Source organism: Coloeus monedula (genome assembly GCF_965178545.1).
Source record: "Coloeus monedula genome assembly, chromosome: Z".
NCBI lineage: Eukaryota > Metazoa > Chordata > Aves > Passeriformes > Corvidae > Coloeus > Coloeus monedula.
The window spans coordinates 441,589-458,305 of record NC_138822.1 but is presented as its reverse complement, the minus strand read 5'-3'; the positions used below and the strand labels follow the sequence as shown (position 1 = coordinate 458,305).

Genomic DNA, 16,717 nt, shown 5'->3' with positions numbered 1-16,717 from the left:
GGGACCCTGACCGTAAGGCATCACCCTGGGTAGTTTTGGAAAAAACCTGCTGCTAATTGTCTTAAAGAGGGCAAAGAGTGCTGGGCCAGGACTGGGTGGGGGGCACCAGGCTCAGGGAGGCGCAGGCCCGGGGAGGGAGGTGCTGTCCCAAACGTGGGCTCGTTCCCAGGGGCGCAGCCCCAGGTCACACACCGAGCTCAGGCACTGCTGGTTCACCCTGGTTTTTCATCCTAGTTTGCACAAGGCAGGAGCTGGGTGCACACAAAAGCTGTTCGCCGACCATCAAAACTTTACACTGTTTACACATAGTACAAAGATATCAGCACTAATTGGTTACAAATTACATCTCTTTTCTGTTAATTAGTACTCAACCCTCTGTTTGCTGGTTATATCTCACTTCTCGCGCTGAGCAGTCCGAGGCACAGTTCATCCCTCCGTTTGCGCCTGCGGTCCGTCGCTGGCGATCCCCAGGACCGGCACGGCCCCGCCCGGCCCCGCGGGCCTCACTCCCGTGGCCCTCGCCCAGACAGCAAATTCCTCTTAGGATGGTCTTCCCTGTTCGTTAGAAGAGAAGAGGAGGTGAGCACCGGACGGCCCCAGTGCAGCCGCTGGATGACAACGGCCCGGCTGCAGCCGCCCCTGAGCGCCCGGCGCCAGAGCCCGCGCCCTGAGGGCCCCCGAACTCCGAGGGCCCCCGAGCTCCGAGGGACCCCGCGCTCCGAGGGACCCCGCGCCCTGAGGGCCCCCGAACTCCGAGGGCCCCCGAGCTCCGAGGGCCCCCGAGCTCCGAGGGCCCCCGCGCTCCGAGGGCCCCCGCGCTCCGAGGGCCCCGAGCTCCGAGGGGCCCCAACTCTGAGGGCCCCGCGCTCTGAAGGGCCCCGGCTCTGAAGGGCCCGGGCTCTGAGGGGCCCCGCGCTCTGAGGAGCCCGCGCTCTCAGCGGCCCGCGGTCACGTGCAGTGGCGAACACGTGACCGGTGTGGGCGGGGTCTCGGGGGCGGGTCCGCGCAGGCGCAGTGGCGCGGGGCGGCCGGCAGGGGGCGGACGCGGGCCGGCGCTGCCGCCGCCATGAGCAAGGGCCCGGGGCCGGAGCCGGGGCCGGGGCCGGGGCCGGGGCCGGGGCTGGACCCGGGGCCGGACCCGGAGCCCCCCCGCCACAGCGACCCCGCGGACCCGGGGCCCGGCGCCCCGGGCGGGCTCTTCGCGTGGCTGCGCGGGCGCTGCCTGGGCCGCGGGGCCGCCGTGGACCCGGCGCGGGACACGTTCGGCGCCATGACCGGGCTGTACGGCGCCATCCAGCCCGCGGACTCCGTGTCCCTCAGCACCCGCACCCACGGCGCCGTCTTCAACCTCGAGTACTCGCCCGACGGGTAGGTGTGCTCGGGATCCCTCCCAGGTGTGCCCCGCGCTCCCCATCACGGTGTGCGGGGGCTCCGCGTAGGTGTGCCCGGCGCTTCAGGTGTGCCCCACATCCCCGTCCAGCTGTGCCCGTGCATCCCGAGGCGCAGGGTCCGTTCTGGTGGCCAGGTGTCAGCGCTGCTTACATCAGCAGCACCCCTGGGCTGTGGTTTAAATAACTGGGGCAAGTTCCTGGCGTGCGGTGTCATCCTGTGCTCCTCCCACCTCACCTGGGTGGAGTAGGGACTCTCTCCAGGAGGAGAGGGGCCGGGGGTGACAATCCTGCTAACGAGTGTCCAGCTCAGGCTGGTGCTGGGGGTCCCCCCGCTACTGCCAAATTTGTGTTTTGCAAGGTTTTAGTGCAAAACATCCGACTGGTTTGCAGAAGGGCAAATAGATATTCCATATAAACCTTTGAATCAGTGTTACTTCTTCTGTCTCAGAACCCCTGGAAGGTGTGGGCAGATGGATCCGATGACACGGGGAGTCTGTGGCATGACAGGCACCTGCTGGAGGGCAAAACCCAGCACAAACACAGAGTTTTCTGTTCCGCTCCCTGCAGGTCGGTGCTGACCGTTGCCTGTGAACAGACTGAAGTCCTGCTGTTTGACCCAATATCTTCAAAGCACATCAAGACTCTCTCCGAAGCTCATGAAGACTGTGTAAATAACATCAGGTAGGTCAGGAGGGACATTTTAACACAACTCAGCCTGTACTTAGGCTTTATAGTTTAAATCCTCTGCCACTTTCTTGGGATAGAGCTGCAAATAGCAAGAGCAGGAGTCTAAATCCATCAATATTTTTACCATGTAATATTTTTGCTTTTTAATTCAGGAGTTTTAAGCTGTTCTGGGAATAGATTTTGAGGTGTGGATTTAATTCTAACAATATTGCAGCTGCTCTTCATTCAGATTCTCAAAGCAAAAAAAACCACTCCAAAACCAACTACACACCAACCAACTGCACACCAACAAAAAACCTCAACCAAGAACTAAACCGAAACAAAACAACCCAGGAAAATTTTAGAATATTCTGAGTGTTTTCATTCAAAAGAGCCCAATATGATGTGGGGTGCCATGTTCGTCATGGTTGTCCTTGTTATAAAAGACTGAAGTTTTACGTTAGCTGCATGTCTGTCAGGAAAGCTGGATTAAAATGTGTGTCTGTCTGACACAAAGGAACTAAACTCTGTTCTGCACACAGTTACTACAGCGTAACCTGGAGCCTTGCTCAGGTTGATGAGCAGGATTCTGCAGCACTGCAGAAGTCCCTTGTAGTAAGCACCAAAGATGCCTACTATTTACCAAAGTTTGGGATTTTTCCGATGGTAGTTGGGTATTCATTTTTCAAAGTTGTTGGTGCTTTTGCGTGGTGTAGCTCTAGGCTTGAAGGATTTTTAGTGGGTGTTTTTTGGATGGGTGTCTTGTTCCTTTTACCTCAGTTAGGGCTTTTCTTAATTGAGTGCCTTCATCGAATGACTTCCAAACATAAACCAGCATGCTTTTTCCTTCTGAAAGTCAAGGCTTGCCTGAATTCCAGTGGTGCTTGCCTTTGATCTGCATAGTGCAAACTCAGTGATTTCATCTCTTGATTTTCTCAGTGAACCAAGTAACTCACATTGGTATGTTCTCAAACAAGGTCTCGTCTTCACTCGGTGGTTTTGAAAAGCCTTGAATTTGCTTCAGTAAACTCTGGACTCCATTTATTCAGTTTATTTCCTAGCTGTGCTGCTTTCAACCCCACTGAGCTGAGCGTTACCCAGAGGGGGAACAGACTGAGTTACTGTGGGGGGTCAGTCTGAGCACGTGTTCCAGTGATGGTTTGGCTCTTGTGTGATTTGAACACAATTCATTAACGCACAAACCCCCTAAAAACCCCCAAACCAAATCAAACCTCTGCTGTGCCTCTGTGTGTTCGCTCGTTTGCTGCTACAGAGGCACTGCTGGTTCATATCCCAGCAGTTCAGTGGAACTTCCACTGGCACACACTCTGCTGTAGGTTGGAGGGGTTTTGTTTGTGGCTGCTCTGCTTATCTCTGCATTAGCTTACGTTCCTGCCTAAGAACATTTGCCTTGGAGACGGCCTTGAGCAGCTGCCATGTCTCCCTCCTGCTCCCAGGTTCCTGGATAACCGGCTGTTCGCAACGTGCTCTGATGACACGACGATAGCGCTCTGGGACCTGAGGAAGCTGAACACCAAAGTATGTACTCTGCATGGCCACACCAGCTGGGTCAAGAACATTGAGTACGACACCAACACGAGGTTACTGGTGACGTCGGGCTTTGATGGAAACGTCATCATCTGGGACACCAACAGGTACGTGGCTGTGCTCACCCCTTGGCCTTTCTGCAGCACACCAGGACAGGTACAAGATGCAAGGCCTGCCTCCTTGAGTGGGGCTGCCATGTGTTCTGAAACACTGGGAGTAGTTCATAGCCCTTACCAAGAGCATGCATCACCTCTCTGGTAATAGTAAATGGCTAGAAAGGAGCTTCTCTTGCTGACGTGCCAACACGTGGTTCTTTCTTCCCAAGAAGGTTCGGTCCTCATCATTGTAGTTGTATGAATGTGTGACTTCTCCCATTTCATTAAAAAGTAGGAGAAAGACATAAATAAAGTGCTCGAGAAAAAGGTTGTGGGGTGAGCAAAATGAGTGATGCTGGGCACATCCTGGACTCTTGTGGACACGATCAGGAGCTTGAGCTGGAGCTGACCACAGGCCCCTCCTTGTGCTTTCCTTGCTATCCAGGTGCACAGAGGATGGATGTCCCCACAAGAAGTTTTTTCACACCCGTTTTCTGATGCGAATGAGGCTGACACCAGACTGTTCCAAAATGCTGATCTCCACCTCCTCTGGTTACCTTCTGATTTTGCACGACCTTGACCTAAACAAGTCTTTAGAGGTTGGCAGCTACCCGATTTTAAGAGCCAGGAGGACCACATCGAGCTCAGGTGAATGCTGGTGAGGCGGTCTGTGGCAGTTCTGTGCTAGGGGTATTTTGTGGGCTGCTCTTGGCCAGCAGCCCGCGTGTGCTGGGGTACCTGTGGGCTCATCTGTCTGGTGCTGTTTGCAGACGTAACGTCATCAGGCTCCTCTGGCCCTCGAGCTGTGGGCTCACCCTGTCACCAGAACAACTCGGGGCCGCTCTCGGAGAAAACCTTGTCACGGCCCTCCCAGCGAGAAGGTAGGAAAGATCACTACAAGAAAGATAAAAGAAATCCTGGACTTTGATTTACTGTATTCAAAAGAGGCCAGAGCACGATAGTGAAAAATTGCATTTTTGTCCTGTGGTTTTTAAAGAATGGTGTTGCTGAGACTTCTACTTAACCAATAAAATCTCATTGCACACCAAATCCTGGGGATCTAATCCGGTTTTATTTCTGAGAAATCTGGTAAAAGTAACAAGATCTTTATTTTACTTCAATATGTTGTTGTTACATAGAGGTGCTCCGTTTTCCTTGTGTTTTTGAACAAAGTTTGTGTGAATGATCTGTAAGGGAAAAAAAGAGGATACACTTCCAGAGAATCAGCGTGAACTTGGCAAATGGGTGAATACTTGGTGCATCCCTTGCAATTTCAAATAAATGTAATGTTAATTTTTAGCTACTTGTGGTTGTGAGATGCTGAAATGTTCTGATGAGAGGAGGCTTACCTGGATGCCAGGGAGTGGTTTACCTGGGGGTGAGGGGGAAAAGCTGCACAAGTTGTGGAAGGAATTTGGAGAGGACATCATACAAGTTTGAGAATCAACAGTTCTTATAAGAACTGCACTCTTTAGATTTTGCTGTAGTGCTAATGTAGAGCGTAAGTGTGGAAGGTTAATGTAGTTGTCAGCGTGGGCTGGTTCAATACAGGTCTTGGCATTCAGATTTCCACAAAAGGAGCTGTTTGAAGAGAGGACTGAGCCCAGTCTGGTGTTGTCTGCAGGAGTTTCTGTGTCCTGACAATGTGTGGTCTGTCCTGGCAGCCATGTGCAGCTGCCACAGGTGTGACCCCACTTCAGCAGCAGGATGGGTGAGAGAGGTGAAGGTCAATGTATGCATTTCTCTGGGACTCACAGTTAATTCCTCTTCCAGGGGGATCACCTAGAAATAGCCTTGAGGTGCTAACACCAGAGGTTCCTGGAGAAAGAGATCGCGGAAACTGCATCACATCGCTGCAGCTGCACCCCAAGGGGTGGGCCACGTTGCTCCGGTGCTCCAGCAACACAGATGACCAGGAGGTAACACATTACCTTGTGTTCTTCTTTAAAATACATACAGTCAGATGTATCTCTTTTGTTGTTCTCTTTAAGTGATCTTCCTGGTAGAACCTCCTTCAAGCCTTTTACTTGATGTAGGAAGTCATAAGACCAGCTACAGTTCAGCTGCAAGCTGCAGATTCTGCTCCTCTATCTTGACCAACAATAAACAATAATACTGGACCAATAATAAACAGTTCAGTTACTTTGATTGCTGATGTAAATTTAGGTTGCTTTGGTTTTGTTTGGGGTGGGATTTTTTTTTTGTGTCTCTGTGTATTCGTTTGGGATTTTTTTTTTTTTTTGGTTGAAGAAAGCCACTCTTTGTAATGGTAACCCTTCACAGAAGTGTAGGGGACTGAGTGGAAGCTTAGCAGATTGGCTACAAATTCTAATGCTGGTTCTGTAATAATCAAACCACTATACAACACAGAATTTCTGTAAAATGCAGAATGTTATATTGGGTCAGTTGGTACTGATGACTGACTTATAACTGCTCTTAGTCCTAGAGTCTGCCTTGCTCTCTTTTATTAATATTCATTGGCATTGTTTGTTTTGTGGTTATTTTAGTAGGATGCATGAAACAGAGCTAGGGATGCTTGTGGTGGGGCAAAAGTGGAATCAACATGATATAAACTTTGTCATTGATTCGGTTTTTTCCATTTGTTTTGAGAGTAAATAATGAGATGACAGACAGGGATCTTAATGTGTCTCACAAATAACAAACTGGCTGTAGAGCTGTTCATAACCTTCCTTCGAAACTCTGTCATTCCCTCATGTCAAGATTCCATTCCTTTTGAAGTCAAAGGCATAAAATGCCAGTGCTCTGAGTTACAGTCAGATGAATTTGACTTTATAGATTTAATTTAAATATTTACTAAATTAGAGCAGGTGCTTGGCCAAAGGATTAGGCTTTGCTCTCTGCAGATGAAACCTAGATTGGAAAGATTATATCTAGCACCCATTTAATTAAAATAGCAGCTTTAATGCTGGGCAGCTGCTTTGCTTGGATAGCTCATAGGGAGGGAGGTGCTGAGGCAGTGGCCTGCTCTGGGTGCTCACTGAAGAGCAGGTCAGCAGGAGCATCACTCTCCTATGCCGCTACCTGTTCATGTGAACTGCTCCTTACCTGTTCAGGTGCAGGGGGAGGGAATGTGTGTTTGCAGTGTTTTACTTCTCTTTCAGTGTCCCTTTCTCTGCCTCTCCCTTTAGTGGACTTGTGTCTATGAATTCCAGGAAGGAGCCCCGGTGCGCCCCGTCTCTCCGCGCTGCTCCCTGCGCCTGACGCACTGCATCGAGGAGGCCAACGTGGGCCGGGGCTACATCAAGGAGCTCTGCTTCAGCCCCGACGGCCGCATGATCTCGTCCCCGCACGGCTTCGGCATCCGCCTGCTGGGCTTCGACGCGCACTGCAGCGAGCTGGTGGACTGCCTGCCGCGGGAGGCCAGCCCCCTGCGCGAGATCCGCTCTCTCTACTCCCACAACGACGTGGTGCTGACCACCAAGTTCTCACCCACGCACTGTCAGATCGCCTCGGGGTGCCTTAGCGGACGTGTCTCCCTCTACCAGCCAAAGTTCTAGGCACACCAGCGGGACCTGTGGATGGATGTTTGTGGGTTTTAGTTCAGCTGAGTGGAAGTGTGCTGTCTCCAAAATCTGTGAATCCAGAGGAGGTCACAGTTACCGTGATCTGAGACGTGACAGTGGAAGGCTTTTTCAGGCCAGCACCGTACGGATCTTGGTCCTGCGTCCCTGAGCCCGCGGCCACATGCCGTGTTCCGGCCCCACCAGCAGACCTCTGCTCCTGCTGCTCCTGTGCCATCAGGCTGCTGTCCTGCTGTGTTTGTACCTTGATACTTGATTGTTTCCTTCAGCGCAACTTGAATGGGCTGTTTGGAACCACACAGAGGGGCAGGGTGCCCAGGTACCTCCTGTCCCAGAGGAGCTGGACTGCCTCACCTCTGCTTCCTCTTCTGTCGCTGAAGCAACTCTGTGGTGATTAGTAGATGAGTGCTTGTCTACGTAAGCAACACGGTTAGTTACTCTTACCAAAAAAAAAAAAAAAAAAAAAAAAAAGGAATTTTGCTTTCATTTCTATGTTAATGTGGTTGTCATTGGCTAGGAAAATGAATCACAGTGTGGCTTAGGCTGGCAGGGACCACTGGAGATCACCCAGGCCCAGCCCCTGCACGGGCAGGCTCCCTTGAGCCCACCACTGAGCACTAGGGAAGACCCTGCCCCAGAGGATCTCTGTATGTTGGTGCAGTGGGGCAGCTCTGGCCTCTCCTCTGCCAGGTTTCTGTTGCAGGGAGCTTTCCACATCATCCCACATCTGAAACACGGTGGCTTTCTGCTGATGTTTGGGTATTTCCCACCTGGCTGTTTTTCCACACACACCTTGCCTGCATTCTTGCTGTGGGAGAAATTAAATTGGATGTGTCCCTAGTATTGCCAGATGAGCCTTTCTTCACCTGTGCTGTCGGGGAGGGGATTAAAAGCAAACCTGTCACCATGAGATCTGCCTGGATCTAATCAGGCTTATCATCAGTGCAAACAGTACAGTGAAACACTGTAATGTTCACCCTGGTGAAGGGTCTGGAGGGGAAGCCATAGGAGGAGCAGCTGAGATCGCTTGGTTTGTTCAGCTTGGAGGAATCTGAGATGAGACCTCGTGCTCTCGAACATTCTCCTGTGTGGCAGTGGAGAGGCAGGTACTGATCACTTCTGTGACAGGGACAGGAGCCAGGGAATGGCTGGAGCTGTACCAAGGCAGGCTCAGGCTGAGATCAGGAAAGGTTCTTCCCCCAGAGGGTGCTGGGCACTGCCCAGGCTCCCCAGGGAATGCGCACGGCCCCGAGGCTGCCAGAGCTCCAGGAGCGTTTGGACACCTGTGCAGGGCCAGGGCTTGGACTTGATGATCCTGGGGGTCCCTTCCAGCTCAGTGTATTCTGTGATTCAATGGTCACACCCAAAGTATGAATGCCAGATTTCAGCCCTTGAGTTAGTAGAGCTAACCTTGTAAATGCACAGGTATTTCAGTCTTGTACATCCGTATCAGTTTATAACATTCTCATCCACTTACATGTTCCAATATAGGTTTTTTTTTAGTATTTCACTGAAGTTTTGCAGACCAGTCACACACTCAGTTCAGCAGGGAACTTGACCTGAAAGGACTGTCACCTGCTGGTGTTCAGGTTCACTCTCTCTGGCTCGATGGAGCACACTTGTTCAAAGCTGACTCTTACAAAGCCTTTTGCAAAACGTATTTGGGGATAAAGACAACATTTATGGACGTGAGAGAGCTGGAAAGAGAAGCCTGGGGATCCTCCTGTAGCTTTGTATTTATGTGGGTAGTATACCCTGGTGCAGAAATCATTGAAACTTAATGCTCCTCTGCATTATGAGAAAAAAAATCCCAAGTTTCCTCTTCTGGAGAATTTCTTTGGTAATATGAAGCCTCCAATTTTGTGTGTTTGGTAATCTGAGGGCAAACATTCCTTCTGCTGGCCTGAGCCTGCATGTGGGGCAGGTGGGTCTGTTGGGTTGTTAAAGCAGCTCAGGGCACTTCCCTCAGCTGTGGTTCAACACCCTGGAAGTGAAGTGTGCAGGAAACTTGGGGACAAGTGTGGGATATGAGATTTTTATGCAAAGGAAGAGCTACAAGGAGTTTGTAATGGGCCAAGCTGTTTGGGGAAAAAAACAGGTCCTGCTCTGGACTACAGCAGCTTTTCCCCAAGCATTTGCTGTCCCACTGCCAGGCTGCTGTTTTCTCACCTTATTTAATGTTTTATTACACATCATGGAAGGGACTGCAGGGATGTTTGAGGGAATCTTACAGTTCTCATGGGCTTGCACAGTGTTTGTTTTGGAGGTGAAGGAGCACCCACAGGATCAAAGAGGTTCTTGGGTGGGTCTGTCTGTCTGTTTTCAAGGCTGTTTTTGTTTTTCCTGTCAGAACTTCCTCAGACTGGTGGATCCCTAGTGACTGTAACCCTATGCCTGTGAATATGCACTGAGTGTTACCTTTTTAATTCTACCTCATGATACGCTGTGTTTTACACCAGTATTGTGCTGAGCTTTGGACACTCACCTTTCTGTATAAAGGACCGTTACCCCAAAGGGACAGATGTGTCACCACTCCTTGATACCACCTGTGGTTGGCTGACAGGCCCTGCCCGGCTCCGGGACCGACAGCTTACCCGGTGAAGGGGTTTGGTCACCCTGATGCTTTCGTAGCGTGTCCAGCACATGCATAAAATGACAGAATCTGTACATGTATGCTGTAGAATTGTTACTTAGTTCTGATGACATTTGTAATAAGTTTGAATTAGAGTAAGTAGGTAATCTTAGATTTTGGTCATTTGATTGATTACTCCTTTCCAACAACACTTGGAAGTTTTCCATGAAGGCTTTACCACGTTTTACCTGTGAAGTTCACTGCTCAGTGGCTTACAGCTGACATGCCTCACAGTCATGTGGTGGTGCAAGGGTTTTCAGTTCTCTCTCAGTAACATTACTGAAACAATGAATTTATGTGTTGGTGAGCTTTGGGTTATTTCTAGGTAGTCAAAAAAAAAAAAAAGTTTATCTTCTAGTTGTTTCAAAAGTTGAATGCTCAGCCTCGAGAAGTGTGTAAAACTGTGAAACAACTGCAAGGAAACATTTCCAAGGGAGGTGAAGGACGGCGCTGACAGACGGGGAGGGCGTGGCTCGCACCAGGGGTGTCTGTAGACTGGTGTTGCAGCACTCGGTAATTCCACAGCGTTTCTCGGGGGCCGGAGCTCTGTCGGAGCGCACAGCACGCCGTCGCTGCTGGTGGGTTCCTGCTCCTGGGGGAGCGCCCGGCGTGCGGCAGCCACGGATCCGGCGGGGCGGTCACAGCGGCGGCGGCCGCAGGAGCCGAAGCCGTGTCGGAGCTGGTTTTCCGTGTGTCCCAGTCCGTGTCCGTGTGCTGGGAGCACGTGCGTTCCCAGTGCTCGCTCCCGGGAGGGCAGAGGCCGTTCCGGTGAGCCCGGGGGTGCCGCCGTCCACGCGTCAGACAGGGACAGTCCGGGGAGCAATGTCATCGCCACACCATGGGGATAGGAAGAAAAGCACAGCGATAGACAGACACTCACACGTTTGTTTGCACTCTTGGAGTCTTGGGGTAAGGACAGTTCGATGCCTACTACCAGAATTAGAATGTAAACATCAGTTTTTTCGGGGGGGTATGTGGTTAATTTAGTGGGGTTTGCTTTTGTTTGTGTTGTGATTTTGATTTTGGTAGCACTGATGTGGAGAAGGTTCTGACATCGTAAACATGGGTCCGTTGCTCTAGGACATACAAACTCCTAGAAAAAAAGAACTACGCTTGCCAAATGAAAACTTTTTAAAAAAATCTACTTTACAGATTGTAAAAAGTTGCAGAGAAAGGAAGAAGTCAACGACCCATCATGTTTTTGACCTGCAGGAAACAGAAACTTCTCACTGGCTGATCTTAGTCAAAGGTGCATTTTCTAAAGCACTAAATATCCTCAGTTAAGTATAAGGTTTTTAATACAGAAACAAATTGTGCATGTAGAGTATTTTGAAATACCTGAGATTTCATAGTAAAAACTGTAGCCTTTTAATACCGTATATGAAGTATCAGAACTGCTTTGGAAGTATTGTACTTACAGCCGTACAGTAACTTACTATTTGTGGACAGTTTCTCTTGCTTGCATAATAAACATTTAATAATTCACTGAATTGAAATGTATTTTATTTATGTTAAAAGGAGCCATGCTCACTGGCTCTTGCCTGCCCCCCAAAGTTAAGAGGAAAATCACCTTCTAGTGCTTCGATGTTGCCATTCTCAAGTGTGTGTGTCACAGTAGAGCTTTTCCATAAAGTTTTTCTGAAAGTGACCTCATAGAAGAGTCCAAACTGACTCTGAACCTCAGACCCAGGGTTCCACTATTTCATTTTTGCTGGGGTAGTTGGGCACTGACCATCTCTGGGCTTGTGCCAAACTCGCACCCTCAACACTTCGGCTTCCCTGACATTACAGGAGCACACAACATCTTCCACAGAGAAACAGGATGCAGATTTGTTTTTATTCCATCAAGGAGTGATTACAAAAAGAAAAAAAAATGGTACACTGGTAAAAATCAGATTCTGCCAGTAACAAACATCCAGTAAACATTTTATTTAGAAGCAGATAATCACCACTGGGATACAGGAACTCGTGCTTGTGCCCACCCACTGCCGGCTGTGAAGCTCAGGACTGTGTTTATGATTACAACACACTGATTAGCATCAATTTCGGAAGACAGTTTCAGCAAATGGAAAACTCAAATTCAGAAAAGCGATATCCCCTCCAAGACTTAAGAAAAGACTAAATTCAAACCAGTTTCTGGAAGCTTTGCTGCTCCCCATCATCCAAAGTGTTTTGGTTTATACATGAGTGTATAATTTAACTAAAAGAGGAAGCCCTCAGGGAGATTCAAACACTTTTTGTTGGGACCCTCATCTAGCTCAGAGTTGTGCTTGTTCTTCTGTCCCTGTATCTAAAGCCTGAAGTCTCCTCTCTCTCAACTCCCATGTCTGTAAGACACAGTTCTATTTCTGTCAGTCCTTTTCAATATTTGCCTACAGAAGTCCTGAAACATGTCTCCAAACACTCCACCTTTCCTGCCTCCCTGCTTCCAAGGTCATCTTTGGCTTTTCGTCTCTGCTATACCTACAGACCTCCACTGAAGCAGGTAACCCAGGAATCTCACCTTGTCTGTGCCACTCTGTCTTGTAGAACTGTTAACAACAGTACACACCAAGCAGGCAGAACCCCGAGTTTTGGGTAAAACCATCTCGTGATCCGTAATTCCACAGAGGGAACTGAGAAAAGACGCTGCAGTGCAAAAAGCCGTGTGTGAAGTGCTTGAGCAGCTGCAAGAGCTGGAGTGTCCCATGAGCGTTACAGACAGGGACATCTCCCTGATCCTGTAGCTGGAGGCAACAGAAAAAGCAGCAATGCAGAAAAAAAAAAATCCTCTCAAAAAGCAGAACAGACTCCGTGTTTTTTAATGAGGAAGGACACTTTAAAGCTTTAGTGAGTTTGCTGTTCCATTCCTTCCACTTTTCCCTTTTCACAGGAAGGCACACGTACACACGTACACACACACACACAGAAATCCAGCCTGGGCTGAGGTCACACGTTCAGTGCCATGGCTGGAGGACAAGGTCACCACAGGCCACGCTTTGCAGTGGCTGCAGCAAGCTGAGGTGCAGCTGGGAGCTCTGCACTTCAGTCATCCCCTTCTGGATTAGTCCTTTGAGCTTTACACAATGAGGACCCCAAAACATCTGAAAATGCAGTTCCAAAATCGAGACTTGGAAGATGATCAGGCAATGGAATTGTTTTTCTTCAGCCCCTCCTTGATTCTAAACATGGACAGTGGAGCACATCCCATCACAGAGCGTTAAGGAATTTTGGGAGTGATACACAGTAATACAAGTATTTTTGTTTTCTCTTTTAGACCTTGTACTTGTCAAGTAGCTCTGTAAGGGTTAAACTCACCTGCCAGCAAAGGAATACTTTAAAAAGTTCATCATAATTGCACCAAGGTTTAAATGTATCACCATTCACCCCATAAATACTGAAGGCTGGAAGGAATTACCTGTCACATGCACAGGCACTGTTCCCTGGGACTGAGGACACTGAGTGCCAACACACCACGAGCAGGACGGGGGTCACAGCAGCTTCAGCAGGAACTCGTAGGTGGCGTTGATGATCCCCCAGGACAGCACAGAGCGGTGGTAGTTCAGGTGGGCTCCTCTAAAGAGGTGCATCAGCTTCCTGTCGCGTTCCAGCCAGATCTTCACTAACACTTTGGAGAAGGACTGAAATTCGCCACCAATCTGAGCTTGCATGCGAGTTTTTACGACATTCACAGGGAAGAACAAGAAGCCCAGCACAGCGCCCAGCAGCCCCCCACAGATGAAGTCGTTGACCATGTGAGCACTGTACGAGGTGGCTTCAGGCAGACACTGCTTGATGGGCCCCCGCAGGCCAAAGAAGAGCACGTTACTAGGCCCGTTTCGGAGCAGAATAGGTACCAATCCCCGGTAGTACTCCCGCATCCCGTATGCTTTCAGCACCTTGAAAGCCTGGTAAGTGTTTGTGAACTTATCGTGGTGTTTGTAGTCCTGGAGCAGCGTCTGGACGCGCTCGAAGGGCGTGAGCACGGCCTCGGTGGTGCCGGCCAGCGCGGCCGCCGCGCTGCGCGTGAGGAGCTCAGGCGCGCGCGCGTGGCTGAGCAGCAGCGCCGAGAAATCCTCGTAGAGGCCGAACATGAGCGCCAGCGTGGTGGTTTTCTGCATGAGCGGGGGCAGGATGCCGCGGTACAGCGTGCGCAGCCCGTCGCGGCGCAGCTGGCGCACGGCGTCCTGCGTGCGCAGCCCGTACAGCTGCTGCCGGAACAGCACCTTCTGGATGGGGAACGTCACCGCGATGTTGGTGAAGGCCGCGCAGTAGCCGCACAGGTAGTGCTTGCCCGAGGCAGCCGCCGTGTCCCGGCTCGCAGACTCCTCGGGGGCTGCCGCAGCAGAGCCTCCCGGACCCGCGGCTCCGGCCTTCCCGTGCAGCATGGCTCAGCGCCTCCTCCCTGCGCCAGAAACAACCAGCGTGAGAGAGCTGCGGCTGACCCTGCAGCTCTTCCCGCTCAGGGCATCACTCAAACATCCTGTTAAAGAAAAGCCCATGTAAGGGGAAAAGCAACAAATGGCAGATCTGATGGATGCTTTGCCATCTTTGCTCAGGTCTAGGAGACAGTAAAGAGCAGCAGTTCTTCCCTTCTGTGCTCTTTCAAACTGAAACAGAAATAAATCAGGAGGAACTCCCCTGGAATTACAAATTCCAACAGTGAAAGGTTGATCCTCACACTAATAAAACTGTGTGAACAACAGAGAATCTGCCAGGAAACCTGAAAAACCCCCAAATTAAATCAAATACATGCAGCAGCATTACAAAACCTGATCCTTACACTCTGCCTCTTCCTGGGGCAGAAAACACCAGATAACACTTCGTCGTGGTTCACCTCAGCCAGCAGCTGAGCACCACCACCCCCACCGGCTGCACAGGTGTCACGCAGGTGTGATCTCACTGACACGGTGGAGAAATTCTTTACGAGTCCCAGGTCACTGCCACGAAGCCTCCTCTGCATCAGCCCCCACGCTCGGCATCCACGTTCTGCTGAGAAGCTTCAGAAGTCAAATTTGGCTAGGCCCAGGGTCCTGAAGGACATGTGGACAGAGACAGCTTGACCCGACAGTCAGGGGAGGACAGCAGGGATCTTTACCTGGCAAACCCTGTTTGACAGAAGAATGGGATTATTTATTTAACAGTTACAAAAAGATGTTTCTGCAGCTGCCCGCATCGCACCCCACAGCTCAGCCTGAGAAAGGTCAGTGACACCCACGTGAGGCTGCAGGTGGTTCGTGAGCCTGAAATCCTCCCCAGCACCAGCAACACACACGACATTGCCAGGACTTGAAAGGGTGCTTGGGGACAACAGCCCTGCCTGCCTGAAGAGCTACTGCAACGAGGAAGGAAGAAAGAAAGGAGGCGGGAAAAGAAAAGGAGGGGCGAGAGAGAAAGGAGCGGGGAAAAACAGGGAGGAGAAAAGGGAGGGGAAAAAAGGGCGGGGTAGAGAGAAAGGCGGAGAAGAAAGGATGGGGGAAAGAACGGGAAGGCCGTTTGTTTTCCAAAGCTCCCGCTGCGTTTGATGTGAGCACTGCCTCTGTGCCCGGGGAACCCCCGCGCTCCTGCTCCTGCCCCAGGAGGAGCGCTCCGAGCGGCTCCCGGCGGGGCCCTCCCCGCTCTCGGCCGCGGGAGCCAGAGCCCGGCGCTGCCCGCGCACAGGCCGGGGCCGGGCCGCTCCCCGCGCACGCCCGATCCCTCCCGACACTGTGCCGTGCCCCGCCGCGCCCACACCGGCACACCGCGCCTCCCGGTGCAATTTCAGCCCCTGCACCGGGGCCCAAGGTCAGTCCGGCGGCAGCGGCTGCGGCCCGGCCGGGCCCAGGGAACCGCGACTTCCTGCTTCCCCGCAGCCCCCGCGGCCGCGGCAGCCACCGAGCCGGCGGCGGGCGGGCGGGACGCACCTGCGGGCGGTGCTGCCATGGCGGGAGCGGAGCCGGAGCGGAGCCGGAGCGCAATCGCGGCGCCCCAAGCGCCCGGCCCGGCGCGGCCTCGCGCCGCTCTCTGACGTCACCGCGCCGCCGCCTGACGTCACCGCGCCGCCGCACGGGGCGGGGCCGGCGGAGGGCGCCGGGACCCGGTGGCGTCACGCATCCACGTGACTAAAGCCGCCGCGCCTCCGAGCGTGTCAGCCAATCAAACGCGCCGTCCGCGTGGCCACGCCCCCGGGGGCGGGGCGGCGGCGGGAGCGCGGTCGGGACCGGGAGCCGGCGAGTTCAGCGCAGCTCCGCCCCGCTTCGCACGGGCCGGGCCGGGCCGGGTGGGGCTCGTTGTCCCTCCTGCGGCCGCAGGTGCGCCCTGGTGGGACCCCCCGCCCGGCCCCGTGCTGCCCCGCGGCCCCGGGGAGCTCGATCCCTGCGGCTCCCCGGGAGAGGCGGATCCGCCGTGCCCGCACTGCCTCTCGCAGAGGACGGAGAGCGCCGGCGGTGTCTGTGTCCGGCTGCGGAGTTCAGTTAGTTCTGTTCGTTCGGGAGCAGATCGTACGGGCTCGTGTTCCTTGCGGTGCTCCGTCGCTGCCCGAGGCCTGCCCGTTCAGCGCCCCGTCACGCTTTAACGCAGGGCCCTGCGAGCGGCCGAGACCCGCCGAGGGCGCAGGGCTCCGTGTGCCCCGAGCTCTGTCCCTCCCCACGGCCGGGCCCGAGCGGCGGGGCCGTGCCGGGGCAGCGGCGTTGCGATGGTGAAGAACGTGGCACTGCTGCCGCCAAACCCTGTCCCTGGCAGGGCCGGGCCAGCAGGTCTGCGTTCAGCTCGGTGGATGCCGGGTTGCTCGTGAATGCTTTCTGATTGATCCCTCTCCTGCTTGGGGGTCCTGCTGGTCGCTGGGGTACAGCATGGGTCACGCCTTTCCCAGTGAGCCCCGTGTCC

The 16,717-nt window shown here is 52.6% G+C and overlaps 2 protein-coding genes across 5 annotated transcripts; one reads left to right on the top strand and one right to left on the bottom strand.

Annotated features, from left to right (window-relative positions):
• The first annotated feature begins 1,061 nt into the window (after window positions 1-1,061).
• DCAF10 (DDB1 and CUL4 associated factor 10) lies at window positions 1,062-11,304 on the top strand. Of its 2 annotated transcripts, none has more exons than XM_082301358.1 (7): window positions 1,062-1,368; window positions 1,959-2,072; window positions 3,515-3,712; window positions 4,146-4,348; window positions 4,471-4,581; window positions 5,474-5,619; window positions 6,874-11,304. In XM_082301358.1, the coding sequence occupies exons 1-7, from the start codon at window positions 1,067-1,069 to the stop codon at window positions 7,216-7,218; spliced, it is 1,419 nt and encodes a 472-aa protein (XP_082157484.1). In that variant the 5' UTR covers window positions 1,062-1,066; the 3' UTR covers window positions 7,219-11,304. The 2 variants fall into 2 exon arrangements, with proteins under 2 accessions (XP_082157484.1, XP_082157483.1); XM_082301357.1 differs by having other exon boundaries at window positions 6,850-11,304.
• A 387-nt stretch (window positions 11,305-11,691) lies between these two features.
• Window positions 11,692-15,872, bottom strand: SLC25A51 (solute carrier family 25 member 51). Of its 3 annotated transcripts, none has more exons than XM_082302175.1 (3): window positions 15,757-15,872; window positions 14,637-14,961; window positions 11,692-14,258 (listed from the first exon to the last, which is right to left on the bottom strand). In XM_082302175.1, exon 3 carries the CDS (start codon window positions 14,239-14,241, stop codon window positions 13,345-13,347), a length of 897 nt encoding a protein of 298 aa, XP_082158301.1. In that variant the 5' UTR covers window positions 14,242-14,258; window positions 14,637-14,961; window positions 15,757-15,872; the 3' UTR covers window positions 11,692-13,344. The 3 variants fall into 3 exon arrangements, with proteins under 3 accessions (XP_082158301.1, XP_082158302.1, XP_082158303.1); XM_082302176.1 differs by having other exon boundaries at window positions 14,691-14,961; XM_082302177.1 differs by having other exon boundaries at window positions 14,761-14,961.
• Window positions 15,873-16,717: the final 845 nt, after the last annotated feature.

Bases quoted from the DNA above. Each gene is read 5' to 3' on its own strand.
- DCAF10 (XM_082301357.1), top strand. From the start codon at position 1,067: ATGAGCAAGGGCCCGGGGCCGGAGCCGGGGCCGGGGCCGGGGCCGGGG. The intron at 1,369-1,958 runs GTAGGTGTGCTC...CGCTCCCTGCAG, and splicing joins CTCGAGTACTCGCCCGACGG to GTCGGTGCTGACCGTTGCCT. The intron at 3,713-4,145 runs GTACGTGGCTGT...CTTGCTATCCAG, and splicing joins ATCATCTGGGACACCAACAG to GTGCACAGAGGATGGATGTC.
- SLC25A51 (XM_082302175.1), bottom strand. From the start codon at position 14,241: ATGCTGCACGGGAAGGCCGGAGCCGCGGGTCCGGGAGGCTCTGCTGCG.